General features: G+C 37.4%; 4 protein-coding genes across 5 annotated transcripts; 1 reads left to right on the top strand and 3 right to left on the bottom strand.

Annotated features, from left to right (window-relative positions):
* Nucleotides 1–245: 245 nt before the first annotated feature.
* LOC140776699 (mitochondrial import receptor subunit TOM40-1-like) lies at nucleotides 246–8,013 on the bottom strand. Its single transcript, XM_073120509.1, has 11 exons — nucleotides 7,634–8,013; nucleotides 7,057–7,138; nucleotides 6,870–6,969; nucleotides 6,690–6,785; nucleotides 6,535–6,585; nucleotides 5,236–5,301; nucleotides 4,168–4,269; nucleotides 3,152–3,220; nucleotides 2,982–3,065; nucleotides 829–924; nucleotides 246–610 (listed from the first exon to the last, which is right to left on the bottom strand). Exons 1-11 carry the CDS (start codon nucleotides 7,779–7,781, stop codon nucleotides 554–556), a joined length of 951 nt encoding a protein of 316 aa, XP_072976610.1. The 5' UTR covers nucleotides 7,782–8,013; the 3' UTR covers nucleotides 246–553.
* Nucleotides 8,014–8,576: 563 nt separating this feature from the next.
* Nucleotides 8,577–14,590, bottom strand: LOC140775366 (probable ADP-ribosylation factor GTPase-activating protein AGD14). 2 transcript variants are annotated; one of them, XM_073118614.1, is made up of 14 exons: nucleotides 13,812–14,590; nucleotides 13,657–13,718; nucleotides 13,026–13,113; nucleotides 12,881–12,942; nucleotides 12,678–12,774; nucleotides 12,093–12,530; nucleotides 11,458–11,991; nucleotides 11,207–11,308; nucleotides 10,824–11,036; nucleotides 10,633–10,743; nucleotides 10,317–10,394; nucleotides 9,432–9,561; nucleotides 9,315–9,360; nucleotides 8,577–9,236 (listed from the first exon to the last, which is right to left on the bottom strand). In XM_073118614.1, exons 1-14 carry the CDS (start codon nucleotides 13,905–13,907, stop codon nucleotides 9,230–9,232), a joined length of 2,064 nt encoding a protein of 687 aa, XP_072974715.1. In that variant the 5' UTR covers nucleotides 13,908–14,590; the 3' UTR covers nucleotides 8,577–9,229. The 2 variants fall into 2 exon arrangements, with proteins under 2 accessions (XP_072974715.1, XP_072974714.1); XM_073118613.1 differs by having other exon boundaries at nucleotides 8,577–9,171.
* A 1,370-nt stretch (nucleotides 14,591–15,960) lies between these two features.
* LOC140775641 (uncharacterized) lies at nucleotides 15,961–17,768 on the top strand. Its single transcript, XM_073119025.1, has 3 exons — nucleotides 15,961–17,220; nucleotides 17,311–17,423; nucleotides 17,546–17,768. Exons 1-3 carry the CDS (start codon nucleotides 15,961–15,963, stop codon nucleotides 17,766–17,768), a joined length of 1,596 nt encoding a protein of 531 aa, XP_072975126.1.
* Nucleotides 17,769–18,345: 577 nt separating this feature from the next.
* LOC140775906 (uncharacterized) lies at nucleotides 18,346–21,048 on the bottom strand. The gene is made up of 4 exons (XM_073119397.1): nucleotides 20,863–21,048; nucleotides 20,212–20,305; nucleotides 20,035–20,139; nucleotides 18,346–18,864 (listed from the first exon to the last, which is right to left on the bottom strand). The coding sequence occupies exons 1-4, from the start codon at nucleotides 21,018–21,020 to the stop codon at nucleotides 18,595–18,597; spliced, it is 627 nt and encodes a 208-aa protein (XP_072975498.1). The 5' UTR covers nucleotides 21,021–21,048; the 3' UTR covers nucleotides 18,346–18,594.
* Nucleotides 21,049–21,775: the final 727 nt, after the last annotated feature.

Raw genomic sequence — 21,775 nt, 5'->3', positions numbered from 1 at the left:
AATCTCAAAGCATTCATTAATTGGCTGCAGGAGATTTGTGCTTACAAAGTAGACCTAATTCCATTTCATCACAGAACTATTCTCTCATAAAGCTATTCTCTCAAAAATATCATTGCAGAACTATTCTCTCAAAATAATAATAACAATAATAAATAACATTGTAGAACTAGGATAAATAGGGTTGCAAAAGAAACAAAACTGAAACCTTGTATTTTGCAACTTATTTATCAGAACATGTTTGGAGATGAATAAATGCCAGGAAACTCATCTTCAACTCCTGCCATAAATTGTTCCATCCAAGATGAACAAAGAATCATGGAACAAAATGCTACATTATCTGATGCGAGGCAAAAAACAATATACCAAATATGCTGGAGATAAGCACGAATTACAATAGTGGAAGTTTCTATTTTCTGTTAAACCTCCAATATAATGAACTTGCTAGCCAAAAGTCAAGGTGCCTAAAAGATTTCTTTTGGGGCCAGGCAATCATAAAGCTAACCATGCCCAACTGTCATCATTTTATCTTCTGAAAGAATTGCTACAAGCTGCATTACTCTCCTACAGTCATACCAAAACCAAATTTGTAATCTTTCTTTGAATGATCAATCTGCAACAAAACATGAAACTAATAAGAATCATAGCAACAAAGCCAGAAGGTTGCTAGTATTGCTGTCAAAATCCAAGATTCTTTATCATACTCGAGTAATCTTTTGTTTACTTGTTTCATATTGAAGCAATAATACATTGAACAAGGCCAAGAAACAGAACAAAGAAATGAGACTGCATTAGTAGGTTACATATGTGATATGTTGTTACCGTGCTCACCTCTGCAGAAAGAATAAAGTTGACTCCCATATTCAGTCGTTCCTCCAGAAAAGCAGAGACAACACCATTTGAGTCAAGTTTCCCCCTTAAACGGCACTACAACGTAACTTCATTCAGATAGATATAGGAGAGAAGAAAAACCAAAAGACTATAAATGTGGTGCCAGCCTTCCAGGTAAGAGAGCATTTAGCAATCAATACTTTACAGTTTACACAGATAATAGTAAATGAGGCACGGGCTGGATCAAGATCCAGCAATCTATTTACGCAAACAAATGATCTCTTTTGGTGACACAACACTTATGTTAAGAAAGCATTATTCATTTATCTTAAGGTAAAGGTAATTGATAGAAGTAGTTAGCAGTATAAGCAAGACAATTATATAATGAGGCACCAAAAAGGGAAAATAAATAGAAACATAGAATCTTTTTTATTGTTGAGGAAGAACTTTATAAGGAGACTCCAAAAAGGGAAAATAGGCAACGATTGAGACACCAAAGAGGAAAGATATCTTACAATTAATCATGACTTCAATGATATGTATGCAAGCATCTGGTATTGTCTACAGAATTCAGGATGGGTCAAATAATGAAGCACGAATACGGACACGACATGATACACGGCGAAATAAATAAATAAATAAATATTATTAATACATCTAAAGTAAAAGTTTGCAATCTAATAGTGTTAAATACACGTATATCATGTTATAAGAAATAAGAAGTATCATTCAAAGAACTAAGAAGTACATATCAAGCTGTAAGAACTAATTTAAAATAAAAACAAATTGAAAGTATTTATTTTTTCTAGAATCAGGACTATTTTTATTTGAAAATATACATCATCCACTAAAGATACAGTATTTTGACTAGAATCAGGACTATTTTCAGTATTCATTTTCCTTCAACCGCAATAAAACTATATTAGTTGAGAGATATGTATTAGCAGATTAACAATTTAATAGAGAGAGAAGCTTTAATATAATTTAACAATTTAATAACAGAGATTAAAATAACAAACAGAAATTAAAATAACTAACAGTTTATCACACTAATTAGAATTAAAATAACTAACAGTTTATCACATAGTTAGAATTAAAATAACTAATAGAAGTTTAAATTTATATTTAAGCCCTTTGAGAGAGAGAATGAGAGAGAGAGAGCGAGAGAGTGAGACAAAGAGAGACGGCAAGAGAGAGAAAGACAGAGAGAATAAGAGAGGGAGGGAGGGAGGGAGAAAGAGAGAGAATGAGAAAGGGAGGGAGGAAGAGAGAGAGAGACAGAGAGAGAATGAGAGAGAGGGAGGGAGGAAGAGAGAGAGAGAGACAGAGAGAGAAGAATCTGTCGTCATCGTCGTGCCCAGCCCATCGCGATCGTCGCCTTGGATCGTTGCTCAAGAGCTTTGCTCGAGGGATTTGGATTTTAGGGTTGGATTGTCGCTCCGCTCAAGGGTTTTAGTTTTTCTTATTGGGTTTGGATCCAGGTTAACAAAATTTGACCAACTTGACCTGTTAAACATTATCCAAAATTTTGCCCATGTCCCATCCGTGTCCCAACAGTGTCCCGCACATGTCCAATTTTTTAATTTTTTATTTAATTATGGATACTTCGGACTCGTGTTGGACACGTCTCCCATGCGTGTCCGACGCGTGTCCGTGTCCGACACAGAAACCTCCTCCTGGGAGACACGTCCGTGCTTCATTGACCTCAAATGTTCAAAGAGAACATGTTTTCCATTTCTTACATTTCTAAGTGTAAAACTCGACATATGGTCTTCTAGAAATCTCCGAGGGTTTTAAAATAAGGGTTGGCAATGATGGAGGTATTTGCCATGCAGATAGAGACGATCCTACAATAGAAGCTCTAAATGGATTCCGAATAATTATAAGAATTTATTAGTAAGATTTTGAAATAGGTGCCAAATTTAGGCATGCCAACTTTTTGAACAAGAGAAGAGCTTAGGATAAGTTTAAGAACACTTGATTGCTTGGTAGTACGCAGGCCTCTTGATGAAAGAGTTTAAAATCTAGGGAGTGATTTAGGCACATGGTGGTAGCCTGGATGGATTATTGGATTCTCCCCGTGGCAAACAAGATGAATTGAAGATTGGAATGATTAACGGCAGAAAAAGAAATATTATCAACCAAGTAATTACCTGTCTAAGAATGTAGTCATAGCCAAAACTTGAAGTCACATCCCTTGTCATGTGATTGTACATAAAATCAGATGCAAGGGAAACCTGCAGTAAGAAGAGCAAGAAAAGGTTCATATCACTCAAATTAATGGAAAATAATAGGGTTTCTTCATAACTATCAGAAGTTTGACCTTCTCAGATACTTTCTGGACATAACTTAGCGCAACAATTCCAGTGCTCGCTACTTGCGCTGTCGCAACCTGTAAACATCAGAAGAAAATATCCTTCACATGTTAATCAACAAACTGCTGGTCACTCCAAATTATCTATCCACTTTCGAACAAGTCAGAAACAATATCAATACTAAAACATAACTGATTCGTCAAATAAAAGTTATTGACCTTAAACATGACATGAAGTATAACCATGCTCTAGCATGAAGTGGTCAGATAGAAAAAGAAAAGAGCAACAAAATTCATCACCATCAAGGGTCTTTCAAATCATTTGATCCAAATACAAGTTACAAGTTCCAGAAGAGCTCTCCATCTAATTGGGACAGATAGTACTGGTCCTCAGATTGCGAAGATACAACCCTATATAGCATAAAAATGAATGAATTGATCTACATAGATATGATAACCAGTATAGATGTACATTGCAGTTGCCATGTGCAGATGTACAAATATCTTTTTCCCCCTTCTCCTACATGAACATCTAGACAATTTCTATGATGATGATCAAAGTAACAGCAATACCCAAATAACACCACATCTACCATCATTATGTCCGAAGGTATTTTAGCACCTTATTTTCTGCTTCAACTCAACAATTATCTGATTCCAAATCTGCTACGCTATGTCCTAAGGTTATGCTCGAGGATATAAAAACCAATTCAACTGAAGACAGTTGCCATGTGCAGATGTACAAATATCTTTTTCCCCCTTCTCCTACATGAACATCTAGACAGTTTCTATGATGATGATCAAAGTAACAGCAATACCCAAATAACACCACATCTACCATCATTATGTCTGAAGGTATTTTAGCACCTTATTTTCTGCTTCAACTCAACAATTATCTGATTCCGAATCTGCTACGGTCTGTCCTAAGGTTATGCTCGAGGATATAAAAATCAATTCAACTGAAGACAGTTGAAAATAAAGTACAAACACCAAAAAGAAAACAGAAAAGTATACATTAAACTTACCATTTTATCAGTGTTATAACGAGCAGCAAAGCCAATTCCAGACTTTCTCTGGTGACCAAGCCAAAACACTTCGCTGCCCAAGGATAGATGTGGCGTAACACTCTGAAATAAAGACACAATAGTATTGGTTAAGATGCAGCTTGGCACCTCACTGCGATCAAGGAGTGCAAGATGAAAATGTGTGGATCTCATTTACACACAGCTTTTCTACATAGCGATCAAGGTATGCAACTGTCAAGTGATTTATTTTGAATATTCTATGAGGATTAGCAACAATGAAAAGATATATCTGTAGTTGCAAATTATTTCCTACATAAGTGGCCATTAACAGGGAACACATCATCATCATCCCAACAATATGAGGTCTGCTAGAACACAATTCAAAGAAGCAAAGGCTCCAAAAACTCAATAGATCACATGACTAAAAATCTGATATTGATCCCCTAGAAAGTAGTTCAAATATTCGCTAAAAAAAATCAGTTAATAGAGGGGCTTATTATAAAGGAGGGTGGGCAGGGAAAGGATCCATTTATTGCATATTCCAGTAGCAAGCAGCATAGCTATGGTGGGAATACCTACAGCTGTGCCACACAACTTTGATCTCAGCAGCTAATAGAGAGAGAGAGAGAGAGAGAGAGAGAGAGAGAGAGAGAGAGAGAGAGAGAGAGCTAGGGAGGTGGAGAGGAACTCCTCCAAATGAAAGAAGAGGAAGAGCTTTGGGGCTTTCCACTAGATATAGGACAAACGAGTCATCTCTTTCCATTTCCTTCTTGATTTCTCATGACTTCTTAACCATTACGGATACCCTAATAATACGTAAATTTAAACTACTTTTCAAAAAGTACTAATCTTGGAAAACATATTTACCTACCCCATACCTATCATGTAGTACCTTTGTCCCCTCATATCATGGTCTCCTATTAGAATTGGCTGATGGATATTCCATTAATTAACTATAAAGTTATATTTATAACAAAAAATTTGATTGATAAAACTTGTTCCAGAAAAATGATAATATGAACAATCCATTTCAACCATTCATCAAGAAAAATGATGTAGATAGTTTACCTGGATATAATTTGCACCATAGAAGGCATTATTTCCAATTTGAAATTGTGTCCTGTAATCTTTACCCTGTACAAACAAAAGAATATGATGTTATTGATAGATGAACATAGACAATAGTGTCCAGCAAAGCCAAAAGCAGTAGTAAATAAACAAAACAATTAATCATCACTTTTTCAACAAAAAGCAATAGAAAGTAGAAACCAAACATAAGAAACTACTCGATGATGATATTTTACCAATCAACTCTTAATCATCCACCAGGACTTACTCTCAACATCGCCCAAAATATTCAAGAGAGTTCACAGGCAGGAAAAGTACAAAACATGATTAAGAAAAACCTATTTAAAATTACATTGTAAGCCAGACCAGCTAAAGAGTACACGCAAAGCACAAAAAGGACTCAAAAAAATCAAGGAAACATGCAGTATAAGACAACTTAAGACACACAAGATACAAAGATTAGCAAGATGTAACACCACAAATCAAGTACCTTATAACAACTCTTACCGATGCAAAATGTTACTGACATGAATTCATACCTGCATATGAATAATAAAACCAAAGGACAGAAAGAAACAGCTATTTGATCAACTATCTTGATATGCCAATTGGGATTGCTAGAAGATTTAACTCCCATTCAGTCAAGCAAGCTGCATATTCAATCTTACTATAAGGGGATGCCATAAAGAAGCTTATGGACTATCCTATGCAGATACTTGAAAATATTACAGGAATTCAGAATCATGTGAAATTAAACCTACACAAGCAGCAGACCTCATCACAATCTTAAAACTGCATTTACATGTGTTCCATTACAAATGAAAATACGTCTATGACATTATAATGAAGCATCACGGACACTAGGTACCAGCAGAATTGCACTTGGATGTATCCTGAAGTGTCATAAATAATTTTCCAAGAAAGTTGAATCTTGAGCAAATGAATTCCATAGCATAAGCATATTCAGTAAGTCAGGAACGCCAACCACAGATCATGTAACCAAGAGAACCATATTACATACTTTAGCACAGCCTCCGCCCGAGGAAAACTATCTTTCTAGTAGATAACTCAAGTCGTTTTCCACACTAGAGACATCCAATGACTATAGCTTGCTTTCGGAAATAAAGCTATAAACATATAAACAGTTTACTATTAAAGTTAGGAATTAGACTTCAATTCATGTTTCACTAGACAATAAGACCAAACTCAGCAATTATAGAGGAAGGAACCTTTAATAATATGTGCAGAACCGAAAAGACTGGAATATTTAATGTTGGAAGGGTATCAACATAAGCTGACCTTGTAATCAAAGTTAAACATCCCTTGAGAAAAATGTGGCTCGTTGGTAAGCTGGATAACACAAGCAAGGTTAACAGTGCCTTAAAAACTTCAAAAGAACCCAAACCTTTGTTCCTCCCTAAATAGTATGAACATCAAGTTTTCCATCAAAGCACCTGTGCATTTATCTTCATAGAAAGGTTATCAGCCAAGTCACATTTTACTCGTGCATTCAACCTTCCATCAGTCAATATTCTTCCGACAAGCATCAGCTGCAAAAGAGTTCATGAAATTCCAAGTTATCCAAAAGATTCATAGAACTAAAACCATTGCAGTCCATTTTTGAGAAAACCAACCTTAGGATCTAAAAAATTTGCACCAAACTCATAATGTGCTGTGGGGACTTTGATAACATCAGATGACTGGGAGGGAACATCCATTGATCCCATAAAAACACTGATTAAAAGTTGTCAGGAGACTCAGGACTGATGAAATAGCTAATAGTAGAAGCAAAAAACTACCAAATACAAATAGATCAATTACCTGTGGCTCAGCGAGAACTTCTGATTTAGCCCTTTTGTGAAGTCAAACCGTAATCCTTCAAAAATCTCCGGCTTTAATGACACTGAGAACATTATAGTAGAATATATTAGCAACTAGCATAACAGATCCCCTCACCTCATCCAATTCATGCAAGACCAAACTTATACAACACCATAAACTACACTTTTTTTTTGGGTAAGCAAGTGCTTCAAGAGTCAACAGAGAGAAGTTCATCCTTCATCGTTCGCTTGAAAAGTCGAAATACAAGTTATAGAAAAATCTACTTCCTTTTCCAATTTGTTTTTAGAGTAAGCCATTAGTACTACGGTCACGTAACCTCCCTATTTCTCCAACCGTAACTTATTCACGGTCAGCCACAACAGTCCAGATAACGAACCACTGATTCACTCAAGACATTATCTCGAAGAACTTATCAGCAAAATATAAAACTTTAAACTGAATTGAGGACGAATTCATGATAAAGGACATATTCAAAACCACCAATCTAAACCCAAAATAACAATTCAAACAACAGCAGCAAAGGATCCAAAACCAGAGGAAAGAGATCGGGACCCACTCAATGCTTCGCGCTGGATCTCCTCGAACGGGACGGGGCACGGCAGATTCAAGTAGTCGACCTTCTTCTCCTCCGCCTTCGGCGGGAGAATCCCGGCGAGGCCCACGTCGCGGGGCGGCGGCGGCACGGGGGCGGCGGCGGATCCCATCGCGCGAGGGGGGGAAAAGCAAAGAGATCAAATCAAGAAGAGGTGAGGAGAGGAGAGCAAGAGAAACCCTTCTCTCTTCTTCTAATGGGGGGAGGAGGAGGATGGAGGCGAGATTAGAAGGGCTTTGGTGTTATTACTATTTAGGACATTGGCGGCGGTGGGCTCTCCAGTCGGGGGTTTTGAGAGGGTTTTTCCTGGTTTCCGTGTGAGTCGGATGGAGAAAGCCAGAAAGGTGTAGCTAACTAATTATTGCTGGTCTCTCTCCCATTAAAGAAAAAATCTTTCCTTTTAAGCAGGCAATTCTTGTTAATTATAGTTTAAAGACCACTACTGATGGGGTTATAGTTAATTCAATTGTTACCAGAGCTGTCGAGTAATACGAACTATTAGATCAAAGATCTATTAGTTTATGTTTTTATAGTTGAATTAAATCATATTTCAAGCTGGATCAAACTCGAAACTAGACTTTAATTGCTTATTCAAATTAAAATAATTTCAATTCAGGCTTGATTTTACAATTAATTTTAATTCAAGCTCTCACACCCGTAGTTGTTAAGAATAATCCAGTTAAGTTGGATAATAGACCAGTTATCGCAGTGATTAAGGCACTCGGTTTCCTACCAAAAATGGCTGTTTGTATCATGCCAATGAATGCATGCTCGATTAATACTTAATAGACATAATTTTAATTTTTCTAGATCGGATTATAGGAATTTTCGTAATTTTTAGTATATCTATATGTGCAAAATAATACTGAAATGCACACAAATTTGACCTAATAATAAAGAAGTGATATAATAATGTATAGGAGTATCCACATCAAAACAGAAGCAAGTAATACTATCAGATAGCAACTCCACAATGAACAAAGATATCAGATGGCAACTCCACAACTCGAATTTTAGCTTGTGACCAGTTATTCATACTGATACAAAGAATTTTTGACAGCATAACACCATCCTGCCTGCAAATTCCTTTACATGCTATCTGAATTCCTTGAATAAATTGCGGAAGCAATCTGAAAACAATAGAGTATGAATTGCTCATATGACTGAAACATCTAGAACTAGAGTAGGCAGTTTTCACTATCAAAAAGTCGTCGCAGGGCCCAGATAGATATACCAACCACAGTCTTCTGTAATGTGACAGCAGGAGCAGCAGGTGTCTGAAGAAATTCATTTGTGATGTTTGTGCTGGTACTACTAATTTCATTTACCAATTAATCAACAGTAGATAGCCCGAGAGCACCCGGTTTACAAATTGCGAAGCCGATGAGTTGTAACCCTCAAATTACACCATCCAAGTACTGAGATATATTGCTACAATATTGTTTTCCTAGGCAAAAGGGTTCCCACCCAGAGACGCAACAGGACTTGCTGAAATTATGCTCCTGTATCCCCACCATTATATTGACCAAATAAGGAATCACCATTTGAAAGGAGATAAGATTATGTTCTGAATTACCAAGTAATTTTGGTTACGTAAACAAAGACAATCAAATATGGATACAGCAAATAGGTGTAAGCAACTTACGGCAGCTGAGAGCTCAGGACCTGTCCTGCCTGGTATGGCAACTCCCCTAAAGGAATATCAACTTATGTTAACAGATTGATGAATCTTCAAAGATAATTTAAGCCATTAAAAGCTTACCTTGATGAAGAGATGGAATACATGATGTGGCTGAATTCTGAGGAAACAATGTCTGAGATAAACTACTGAACAAATCAGCAGGAAATTGTGGGCCTGGCAAGGCTTCTCGAAGTGAGTTCATGTCCATGAACTGAAAAGGATAGCTGATGTGAGCAATGTATAGGATGGAGATTTATCCTTGATTATAAAATATATAATCAGACAGAAAACCTACTATACTTAGTTTGGCAGTAGTAAATTAACAGTATTATAATATATAATCAGACAGAAAACCTACCATACTTAGTTCGTCAGTAGTAAATTAACAGCGTTATTACATACTCGTATTACATTTTAGCATGAAAAAGCTACTGGTCCATAATTACCATTTCTATGTAATGCCCAAGGAATATGTGCCAAAAAGAGATGTCGTTATGCACTCAGAAATACTAGTATTTAGTCCATCGAGGTGGTGTCAGATGACTCAGTTGGACCAAAAGAGTAGCTCGGCCTACTCTACATAAGGCCGTTATAGACTACTACCAGTTACTGGAGATCATCATGAAGTAGTTATGTGAAAATTGCGTGACGATACACCATTATCATCTCTTCAAATGAAGAATATCTTTTCCGTTCCTTTATTATTTGTTGTGGTTAGTTATTTGCTAGTATTGATTTAGCTTACTCTGTTGGGAGTTATCTGATAATGGCCAGCATATAGTTGGGACATATCTGGGTTTGCCTACTACTGAATGCACATCATTCCTAAATTTTCTTGTCTTGTCTTGCAATGTTCTACCCTAGAGAATTTACCAAGAAATTGGAGCAGAAGAGCACTAATAGCATTCTTCATGAGTTCTACTTGTTGCATTTCCATCATTAGATAGATAGTTACAAATTTTGTACCATATTATTATCTTTTTGCTCCAAGCCAAATGGAAGATCAAATGGATTAGTTGGTTTTTGTCCTCCAGTGCTTTCTACCTGAAAAGAAGTAGATAATTTGTTAGACAAATGAATGCATATGCATATCCGTTCCATATATACATCTGCAATTATTCCCAATTATTATGCTGTTTTACTGTGTATAACTACTAGGTAATCATATAGTGGATATAAGAATGCAAATACAATTAATTACAGCTTTTAATATGCAGATAAAGTATAAACATGTAAGTGCAATTAAAGTCAAAGGAGAAATAGCAGTTCATGGAGTGCAGACCATCAGAGGAACCGCGGATGAAGGAATTGATTCGGCAATAATGTCAAAGGGTATATCAAAAGCACCAAATTCACCCACAAATGGTTCTTGGAACCCATCCTTAGTAGACACCTGCAAGTGGTACAGACAATAGTATCAGAGGAAAATTTATACATTTTGGGCATTACACCTGGAGAGATAGGAAGTCATACATTCGAAATTAAAAAGCTGGCAAACGGATTATTTGCTGTCAGAGGCTTATCTAGAAAATCTTGTGGCTCACTAGCTTTTGTGAGAGTGCCAGCAAACGGATTATTTGCTGTCAGAGGCTTATCTAGAAACTCTTGTGGCTCACTAGCTTTTGTGAGAGTCCAAGAATAAATCTGAGGAATGTTCCCTCCAGTATCATCAAAAGCTTCCCAAGACTGCACCAGCAAAGTACAAAAAATAAATGACAACTTCTTAGTAAGTACAGTAAAATGCATTTAGCAGTCAGCTTCAAAGTACATCGTATCAGCAGTTTAGCACCAGGAAGCAAAATTTACTTAATTGAAAAGAACCACAAGTTGCTTTGTGTGATCAAATGATTCCTCACCTGAGAACTATCAGCAGATCTTTTAGCTTCATGAGAAGCAGAAGAAATCTGTGAGAAAGCCGGAGGAATGCACACGCTAGTATCATCGAAGGCACTCCAGGACTGCAAAAGCACAATTGTTACTAGATGCATGTTTAAATAAGTGTACTAGCAAGGAAAAAATGGTTATTTAAATCCAAAAACATCATTAAAATACTAGGTAAAAGGATTTGCATGGTGTAAGAAAGTCCAGTTATTCAAAGATTCTTCACCTCGGCACTAGTTAAGTTGGCAGATCCTTTAACTTTGTCAGAATCAATATGTGATTGAACAGCCAAAGGACCATGAATTACAGATGCTGAAACCCATAAGGAGTTATCTCGCACTGATGAGAACAAATCACTTCCCACAGGTACCGTATCACTAGAAGGGAAAATATTGTTTTCCCCTGAAAAGGATCTTGGTGGTAAGTCAAATGTAGCCCACCCTACATTTTCAAAGAATGGAGCTGCTGATGCATTTTCCTCAGGAGTAGATGAAGGCTGACAGTTAGCATCAGCAGAAAAATCTACAGGTGGATCTGGATGAATAATTGGTTGTTGCACACTCAGCGGATTAAAAAAATCTTGGTTTATGGCATCTGCAGTAATAGGTAACTCTGAAAAAGAAGGTGATACAACATCATGGTTTCTCTGGGCTCCAGAAGCATGCTCAGGCCCAAGTACTATATCCATTAAACTAGCAGAATTAGTTGACTTGGCAGATGCAGAATCCATGGATCCAACGCTGCTTGATGATGCAGTTCTCTAAATAAATAAATGGAAACTCAATAAGCATTTTGCAATTGTACTCAACTTCTTTGTCTAGAAAAACTTCCTTTCACCATAACAATAGATAAATGACTCACCTGGGTAGGACAGACTTCATTTAAGTTCCTTTTGCCATTTGACTCAGAATTCAAGGTTTGAGGCCTAGCATTGTCAATCAAGATATCCCTTCCTTGTTGCAAAGGAGGGCTGGCATATGCAGTATCCTGAAAATTTGGAGACTGACCATCCGATCTAAATGGATCACCAGTACTTGACACTGAGAAATCTGAATTTCTTGAACCATAAATCTCATTAGCAAATCTGTCATTGTACATGTGCTCTTGCAGACTACCTGGACTGCCTGGAAAGCTAGAAACCTTCATTTCGTAATGCCCACGATCTGAACCAGGTTTCCTACTTAACTGTCCAGTTTGTTTCCCGTGGCATCTTTCTTCATACTGATAATCATAAGGCGGGCTCTGAGAATAGGAATGATAGGAACTTGCCCTCCTATGTTCTTCAAGGTTTTTATGGCTCTGCAAAGAATATGGTGATCCCAATATTAAAAACATAAAACACATGCTATTATAGGACACAAAGAACCTAAACATTTTCCAAACTTGTGTGTACAAATAAACAGTTAGTCACATTTTACCACAAGTTTGCATAAAGAAATAAGTAACCTGCATATCTCTGGGGGGCTTCTCAGAGGACCTTCCTCCATTGTACTTTTTATCCACGTAAACACTACTGATGAATTCTCTTATCTGGTTAATGTTGCTGAAACCATAAAATCAAAGTCAAACGACATTTCATATTAATCAGATGCTGCAGTGCGAAAAGCTATCTAAAATCAGTAAGAACTATGTATCTGACTATCTTCTACCTGCTATCAGGAAATCTCATTTTTTGTGGATCCCAGTCTTTCAGGAATATTTCTTTAGCTCGCTGCAAAATTTAATGTATCACTTTCTGATAAAAAAAAAAGTAAGTTATTTTCTACTCATAATCATCTTAGTAGACATTTTTACCTGATTACCACCCCTTTGAAGGGACTCAACTTCTTGGGTTGTGAATTTAGCCATGGATACCGATTTTACACGGTGAGTAAACTCACGGCTGTACAGTGGAGACAACAAGAGATTAGAAATTGAAATGGTGAACTTATGGAAGTACTAAATAGTAAATACTCATTCCTTCATGATTAGCAGGGAGCAATTAAACAATGACACGAGAAAATTTCGAGTATGTCAAAGACAATAGACTATTGCAAACAGAAAATAGCATGAAAAGCTGTTGAATCACATAGGTGCACTTCAGATCGAAAGAAAGCACTAGCACACACAATTGATGCGAAATACATGCATTTTAGGTCAATGTAGACCTGAATCATGACGACTACATTAAGCTGCATACTTAGACTACTTGTATTGAACAAATTACTAGGTAAAAAACAACTCATCAAGCACATCTAGACCTAAATTAGGCAGAACCAGATCACCATCAAACACCTAAAGCTTGCAAATACAATGTGATGACCATCAATTATCTTAACACAAGGGATTTAGAAGTATTTAACAGAAATCATTCATCCTATTAATTGTAGTTCAGGATCTAAAAGTGTCTGCTATTTAGATTAAACTACAGAAATCAAATACTCACTGTACACCACTGCAAGTTATACAGATGAAAGTCCAAAAGCTTGTACATACATACTGCGGACCCTGCATCAAAATAAAATAAAAAAATAAAAAATTATCCGCAAAGAACAAAGTTTCAAGCAAAATATAAAAAAATGGAAAAAGAAGGAAAATTACCAGACTGTTGCAATTGATGCATTTCCTATTGGGAGGAAGCTTCAAGAGACCCCTGATGATCTTCTCGTTCCTCTCCTCCTCCTTTTTACTACTCATCTTTGTATAGTCGAATAACCACCAAGATCGTATCTTTGAACCGAAATCAAAGCTAGAAACTGAAGAATCTCCAAAACAAAGAAATAAGCAAAAGGGTCCTGTCCGACAATGAGCTCCAATCCAGTTGTGCTAGGGCTTTGTACTCGAACAAATCTAGGTTTTCCTGGAATATTCTAAAGAAATGGAGTTGGGGACTGGATCTGAATATGGAGCACAGCGAAGTAACGATGGAACGCAACTTTTGCTAGCGAACGACGGAGATATATGGATTCAAAAATTCGTATTTTTTTTTTCGCTTTGGTTTATTGTCTCATGTGAGCTTTTCCGGGGGCGTAGTGGTTGTTTGGTGTAAAGTAATTGGTTGTATGCTTAACGGCTAGTTAGTGGTATCCCTTGGATAAAAATATCACGATAAATGCTATGCTGCGGATAACGACCCCGATAACTAATAATAGCACGCCAGCAGGATAGCATCTGTCTCTCACATGGCATATCGTGTCTTCTATTCTCGGCAGCTTACATTCTCGAATCCACAAAACAAGGTGTTCCACTGGATCCGGCAAATCTATACCACTGCAGCTTTGGTGATGGCTCTTGGGACTCGGCAATGGCGGCGACAGAGAGGGGAGGAGAGCAGCGAGGGCGGCGGCTTCGATGGCCAGAAATAAGAGAGGAAACTAACAGAGGAGGGAGGAGAATAAGGGGAGAAGACGAAAGGAAGGACTATAATTTAAATATAACACCCTGTATTTTAATAAAATTATGATTTACCTCTTATATTTTTATTATTTATAAATTATACTCTATAATTTAGTAAATATATATAAAAAAACACCCTCTGAATTAAATTAACTATAATAATAAAATTACAAAAATACCCAATACTAAGTTATACTAAGAATATTCTAGTTAAATATTTTAGCCATTTTATAAATAAAATATTTTACTTTAAGGAATATTTTCGTATTATTAATTTAAATCTAATTCAGAATATTTTTTACATATATTTACTAAATCATAAAGTTTAATTTATAAAGAGTAAATTATAGGAGTAAACTGTAATTTTATTAAAAAGCTTGGTGTTATACATAAATTTAAAAAAAAAAAAGAGAAGCAAAAGATTCTTTTGTTGTTCTTCGTGTATATATATATTAGAAAGCGACACTGAACCCTCGATAATAACACAAGTAGATCAATCGAATAAACTATTCGATAACAAACCGAGATGAAAGCAAATGAGACGCTTACATAGAGAATCATACTTGAAATCAAGCTCGAGATAAACTCAGTTTGCTATGCTTGAATCAACTCAAATTATCTCTAGTTAATCTTGGCACGTAAGACAGGCAGGAGATCCTAGTCTATAATCTCTATTATCTTATAAACATTTCCCTTAATTAAGTTATTAATAATTGCTATAGTATTTTTTACGTAGGTCATGAGAGCATGTAGACAGATTTGTTTTACTCCTCTTGTTACTTACGATCTTTGTCGTAAATTAGTAAGACTTGACAATTACTTAATTATAGTGGTAGGCCTTAGCAATAGTCTTTTTAATAATAAAATATTTATTAAAAACACCTTATATTTGTTTCTATTAACATTTACTCTCTGCGATATTTATCATTCGACTCTAGTGCCCTAGAATATTTTATTACTTATAAAAATAAAAAGCAAAAAATATTTAAAATTTCTTTATTTGATTATTATAACCTATAAAAAATTAACTTAAGATTATTCAAGAGTATTAAAATTATTTTTTTAAATAAATATTCCTTTAATTTTGACAGGTTTTGGCTTTGGGGGATAAAAGCGAACGTCCGGATCTCCGACAGATGGCTTCACGAACCGCATTGCTTGCTATCCTACTCATACGTGTCCATCCTCCACCTCTGTCTCCATGTTACACGTGTCCTTCTCAATCACACGTGGCGCAGGTTCACATGCTCGCGATAGAAAACCTTCTCCATATGAAGGGAAGTCTCGATTCCGCCGTATGCCACTGTATCAATATTCCATCTAACTATTCCCATCCATCTGTCTATCGAAAGTCATGTCGACGAAGCAGGAGATCCGGGAAGTGCGCGCCGAGGCGGAGGCGCGGAAGGCGGCGGACGAGCTCGCGCAAGCCCGGAAAGAGAGGGAATACGAGCATGAGATCCGAGGCAAGGGGGAGGAGCATAGAGAGGGCGGAGGTGTTCACGAAGGCGGCGAGCACCACCGGGGTGGCATCTTGGGGAGCGTCCAAGAAGGCGCCAAGTCACTCCTCGGCGCCGTACGTGGCACCTTCGAGAGCACGAAGAACACCACAGCGGAGAAGACTAGCCAAGCTAAGGATGCTACGTTGGAGAAGACGAGCCAGACCACCGAGGCTACCAAGCAAAAGCTTGGGGAGACTAAAGACTACACCAAGGAGAAGATGGGGGAGTATAAGGATTCGGCGGCGGAGAAGGCGAGGGAGATGAAAGATAGCACTACGCAGAAGACCGGAGAGTACGCGGAAGCCGCAAAGGAGAAGGCGGGAGAGATGAAAGATACTACCATGCAAAAGACTGGAGAATATACCGAAGCCGCGGAGGAGAAGGCAAGAGAGGCGAAGGATAAGACCATGCAGAAGACGGGAGAGTACAAAGACACGGCGGCGGAGAAGGCGAGGGAGACGAAGGATGCAACTGTGCAGAAGGCAGGGGAGTACACCGAAGCGGCCAAGGAGAAGGCGAGAGAGGCGAAGGATAAGACCATGCAGAAGACGGGAGAGTACAAAGACACGGCGGCGGAGAAGGCTAGGGAGACGAAGGATGCAACTGTGCAAAAGGCAGGGGAGTACACCGAAGCGGCCAAGGAGAAGGCGAGAGAGGCGAAGGATAAGACCATGCAGAAGACGGGAGAGTACAAAGACACGACGGCGGAGAAGGCGAGGGAGACGAAGGACATTACTGCGGAGAAGGCGAGAGAGGCGAAGGATAAGACCATGCAGAAGACGGGAGAGTACAAAGACATGGCGGCGGAGAAGGCGAGGGAGACGAAGGACATGACTGCGGAGAAGGCGAGGGAGACGAAGGATATGACTGCGGAGAAGGCGAAGGAGGCGGCGGAGAAGGCGAGGGAGAGGAAGGATATGACTGCGGAGCAGACGAAGGAGGCGACGGATAAGGCTGCGGACAAGACGAGGGAGGCGACGGATGCTAGTAAGACTAAGCTAGAGGAGTACAAGGACTCGGCGGCGGATGCGGCGAGGAAGGCAATGGATTACTTGACTGGGAAGAAGGAGGAGACCAAGGAAAAACTAGCCGAGACCGGAGAAATGACAAAGGTGATATCTATATCTATATCCATCGATGTGATTAGTAGTAGTATATATATACATATATATCTAATATATCTCTTATGTTTTGGCATGCAGGAGAGGTTGGGTGAGACCGGGGAGTCAGCGAGGCAGAAGACAGAGGAGGCGAGACGGAGAGCGGAGGAAGAGGAAGAGAGGCGAAGGACAAAGCAATCGGAGGCGGCCGATGAGTATGTTTGCATGTCATGGGTGTAAAAAAATAGTAGACGTTGAATGCTATATAGATGTTAGCAATGTTTTGATTTGAGCATTATATTATCTAAAGTATTGTGAGGATGTTGATATGTAACAGGAGAGGAGGAGGAGGAGGAGGTGGTTCGCACGGCATACTTGGCTCGATAGGTGGAGTCGCGGAGGCGATCAAGGAGAAGCTGACGATAGGGAAGGATAAAGGGGATCATCGGATGGAGGAGGAAGGGCAAGAAGCGCCGGCGACGGCGGCGGAGGAAGTCATCATCCGAGCCAAGGATGCACGAGTCGAGGTGACCGGAACGCCAGGGCAAGGAAAGATGTGAGATCGTTAGGTGCAGTGTTGGTTCTTTTTTTCCTTGGTCCCTCTTTTGGCTGGTGATACGAGCATCGTTGTTATGTTTTTTATTTCCCTCCCTAATAAGTTTAATGTTAAAAAAAACTCTATTAGAAATGGATAATCTTGAATCCAGAGGCCTAGAATAGCTTGATTAGCTTCCATAGATGGTGCCAAATTATAATTTTATGGTATACTGGTAGAAATCAACAAAATAATTTGGTGGTCTCCAACAGTAATTTGTAGAAGACTAAGAATCTAGTTTTAGATGTGATTCCTGAGGGGATTTTAATTAGTTCCTAAAACTTATTTTAAAGTTTTAGAAATGCTTAATAATTATCTTTCGGCACGTTAGCAGTTTTCAATGTGCTAATCTACTTTTCAAAGTAAAATAATACTAACATTATCTTAATTATCTCAGAGAAGATTATAACTAATCAGAGGAACAAACAAGCTCTGAATCAGTAAGAACCATAGAAGAGGAAGCCAGAATCCCTTCAATTAAAAACAAGAACGAGAATAGTAACAGGTAGATCGATGGACTTCTCAAGAATGTAGTTTGATAATTATATAAAAATTCCTTTCTTTCTTTTTCATTGAAAATTTATACATTCTACTAGTTCATGAAAAAAGCCTATCATTTCTCAAATGGAAGCTCTTACAGGTTAAAATCTAACGTTTTACAGTAAGCGATGTTATTCTCATCAGTAGCAGAAAGGATTCATCCTTTCACTTCCAAGTCCACACTGGAAAAGGTAAATTAAAATTTTCCGGGACCCTAGTAGTTCTTGTTTCAGCAATCCAATCCAGTTTAGCTACTCTGACTCCAGTGCTTCGATCTCATACCGGACCTCCTCCAAGTGCTCGTTTATACTCGTCACCGCCTCCTGAACTCCGCGAATGGCTTCCTTGAGAGCACCATCGTATTCCGCATCGGCTTCAGCGTCCTCAATGCCAGTGGCTTCTGTTATCTCACGGACATGCATGCATTCGTGTTGTGCCGGTCTGTCAAACCTGCAGCTCTCGTGGCTCACTAACCGTTCTGAAGGCCGACCTGCCTTTTTCAAGATCTGAAGCTTCGCCGTCTTCGGTTAAGCAGCAAAATGATTAGAAATTGTAAGGATTCCTCCTCCAAGATAAACAAACAGTAATTCCTGGAATAATCTAATACGGTAAGAGCATACCTAGAGGAACCAAAGACATTAAAGCAATTTATGGGCACTTAATGTTTCATTTTATCTGTTCTTATTGTTAACTATGTCTTGCACTTCCACCTACAATGTTTGTGACATGTAGATTAAACCACAATGACTGTTCAATCCGCCATGGCATAGATAGAGTATCATGATAGAGTATCATTCTGAAGTGCATAATTTGTGATAACTTGCTGCAGAAAATTTATGTCATGATATCCATCTCTCATATAAGTATCCCTTTCTAGCTATCTATGATAAAAATATGAATAATAATAAGCCTCCTTTCACTTTAGAAATAAATTTTTTCTTAATCTAAAATACAACTCCTTATTCCAGGATAATAGCTAAATATTATAATATAATAACTTTATTTTAGAATATAAACACTATTTGTCAAATTTACATCTTATACAATACACTAACTCAATTACTAATTTATGTTTAATATCTATCTCATCAATCTATCCAAATCAAAAAATATTTATAGTAATTTTATAAAAAATAAAATATTTCTTTTTATATTTACCTTCATTTTATATTATATTAAAAGTAATTATTACACATTTTCATAATACAAGTAAACACAAGAAATAAATATCTCTTTTGAAGAATAATAAAAGAGAATATCTATTCTAAAATTTGATCTTATACCTAAAATAAATAAAGTCTAAGAGGTGAAGGACAGCATATATAGGACTCCTTTCTAACAAAACATGAATAGAGCCAAGTTCAATTTTAGTATACTTGCTATCAATATCCCTCAGCTCTAGCTAGTTCTAACATCTAAGAATGTTCAGTTATTTCAGGAAAATCCTCTGCCAACTATTCAGATCAACTCTATACCTTTTCTTTTATTTTGCATGTTCTCCATTCGGATTGCAGTTGACTTACACAAATATCAAAAGCATACACCATTCCAACCAGGTTTATCACTCTCCTCAGCTATGCTTTTGCTTTTCATTTACATTCTTTTATAAGATGTCATTTCACATCATATGTATAAAAGTATATATACAGTACTACAGCCAGTGGATAATGAGTAAGATAAGATTTAATTACCAAATGGAGCTTTTCTTTCTCCTGCGCTTGAACAGATTTTAGTAAATTTGCAAGATCACCTCGACATAGATCTGGCGCCAAAAGCAATGATTCCATCTCAATAACCTTCAGGTGGCACAACTTTGTAAGCACATATACTACGTGAGACATGTTGGATGCCATGAAGCATAGACTTACTTGTTTTGAACAATCATTGAACTCTGCAGTAACTTCCCCACAAAGATGCTGATATGCCAAATCCCCTCCTTTGGTCATATACTCGGAAAATCCCCTGCAAAAGCTTTCGTTCATTCACTGCTCCAAAGAAAATCTTTTGTAAAACGTGAAGAAAAGTGCGTGCACAAAGCTTAAACATAAAAAGTTACATCCTTTGCATCCAAGAGTTCATAGATTCAAGCCTCCAAAAAAGCCACTTCAGAAATATTTAGGAATTACTACCAGACGCCATCATAAAGAATTTGACATCTCTCTTTTCTAACGCAAGTCTCGCTTTCAATCAGGGAAAGAAGGTAAATATCTTCTAAATTTATAGGCTTATTAGTTGCATTGGTGAATAACTTACATGGAAAAAGAAAATTTGGGCCAAGCTATCCATGATGAGAAGCTGGATTTGGTTCAAATTAACATGCTTGTGAAAGAAAAAGCTACCGCTTGGAAATTGGAAGCAAATTATGGAAGTCCACTAGTTCATCTCTACATCTACATCTACCATCATCGAAGAAATATAAGTAGAAAAAGAGACAAAAAATTGAATCGCATCTAAAATATTTGTCGATCCTAATAAATTTATACCGTAAAGATCCCTAGAAAGGGATAAATTTGAAGCACCTGCGGAGCTTCGCGTAGGTCTCTGCCCTCCTCTGCTGGACGCCGAGAAATCTCCGAAGGAGATCGACGATCTTTGCGGATCTCGACAAGGAATCGACGTCCATGGCTTCTCCTCCGTCCACCGCTTTCGCCTCCTCCTCTACTTCGCATATCTCCATGATTTCTCTCTTTCGATTCTTTTCGACTCGGCTAGCTTTGATGTACCATAATGCGCCGCGTTCGATCGAACCGGAAAAGAAAAACCGGCCCAGTGTGGCCCAAAAAAAGCCGAACAAACCGGCCCATTTTTTTATTGTGTTCTTTTTTTTTTCTTTTCACTTGAATGCAATATTCTTCTTTCTTTTGATGGAGTATTTAGTTGCTAACCCACTCTCAGAATTTCTCTATTTTTAATATTTAATTATAAAAAGTAAATTATCAAAAATAGATTTACTTTTTTTTTTTAAAAAAATTACTTTATTAAATTTCACTTTCTAACCATCAAATACATATTTAATAAAAATAAAATGTATTAGAAAGGGATATCATAAAAAAAAAAATTGTCCCACTACGACCGAGGAAAAGGCATTAGAAAGATATTAGATACGAAGCGGCAAATTTAGCTCAGATATAGTCGATCACCTAATTACATTCACGAAAATTATGAAGGTTATGATAGTTCATGAGATATCAGCTCCACTATTAAGCCAGATGATGAGAATGAGCAAATTGGAATGCAGTATTCTTATCAAAGAAATTTAATGCAGGCTTCATCCATCTGAATTTAGAAGTCGATTTCTTATTCTCTTTTTTTTTTTTTTTTTTGGTCTGAATCTGTTTGTGAAAATGGTTAGCTTTCTTCTACTTTTTTTCCTCTTTTTTGTGTGTTGCAAAGATAGATTAAAGAAATACAGAAGAATATTTTTGCAAATAT

The sequence above is a fragment of the Typha angustifolia genome, chromosome 14, assembly GCF_048772165.1.
Source record: "Typha angustifolia cultivar Huaian chromosome 14, ASM4877216v1, whole genome shotgun sequence".
In the NCBI taxonomy this organism is placed as follows: Eukaryota; Viridiplantae; Streptophyta; class Magnoliopsida; order Poales; family Typhaceae; genus Typha; species Typha angustifolia.
This window is presented reverse-complemented; position numbering and strand designations above follow the sequence as displayed.

Excerpts from the sequence above, each read along its gene's own strand:
- LOC140775366 (XM_073118613.1), bottom strand. The coding sequence starts at position 13,907 with ATGAGTAGTAAAAAGGAGGAGGAGAGGAACGAGAAGATCATCAGGGGT. Across the intron at positions 12,775-12,880 it reads ATGAGATTTCCTGATAGCAG|CAACATTAACCAGATAAGAG; the intron begins GTAGAAGATAGT and ends TTATGGTTTCAG. Across the intron at positions 11,992-12,092 it reads ATGAAGTCTGTCCTACCCAG|AGAACTGCATCATCAAGCAG; the intron begins GTGAGTCATTTA and ends TTATTTATTTAG.
- LOC140776699 (XM_073120509.1), bottom strand. The coding sequence starts at position 7,781 with ATGGGATCCGCCGCCGCCCCCGTGCCGCCGCCGCCCCGCGACGTGGGC. Across the intron at positions 6,786-6,869 it reads CAAATTTTTTAGATCCTAAG|CTGATGCTTGTCGGAAGAAT; the intron begins GTTGGTTTTCTC and ends ACTCTTTTGCAG. Across the intron at positions 3,066-3,151 it reads TCCAGAAAGTATCTGAGAAG|GTTTCCCTTGCATCTGATTT; the intron begins GTCAAACTTCTG and ends TTCTTACTGCAG.
- LOC140775641 (XM_073119025.1), top strand. The coding sequence starts at position 15,961 with ATGTCGACGAAGCAGGAGATCCGGGAAGTGCGCGCCGAGGCGGAGGCG. Across the intron at positions 17,221-17,310 it reads AGACCGGAGAAATGACAAAG|GAGAGGTTGGGTGAGACCGG; the intron begins GTGATATCTATA and ends TTTGGCATGCAG. Across the intron at positions 17,424-17,545 it reads CAATCGGAGGCGGCCGATGA|GAGAGGAGGAGGAGGAGGAG; the intron begins GTATGTTTGCAT and ends GATATGTAACAG.
- LOC140775906 (XM_073119397.1), bottom strand. The coding sequence starts at position 21,020 with ATGGAGATATGCGAAGTAGAGGAGGAGGCGAAAGCGGTGGACGGAGGA. Across the intron at positions 20,306-20,862 it reads ACCTACGCGAAGCTCCGCAG|GGGATTTTCCGAGTATATGA; the intron begins GTGCTTCAAATT and ends AAGCTTTTGCAG. Across the intron at positions 18,865-20,034 it reads AGAAAGAAAAGCTCCATTTG|ACGGCGAAGCTTCAGATCTT; the intron begins GTAATTAAATCT and ends GCTTAACCGAAG.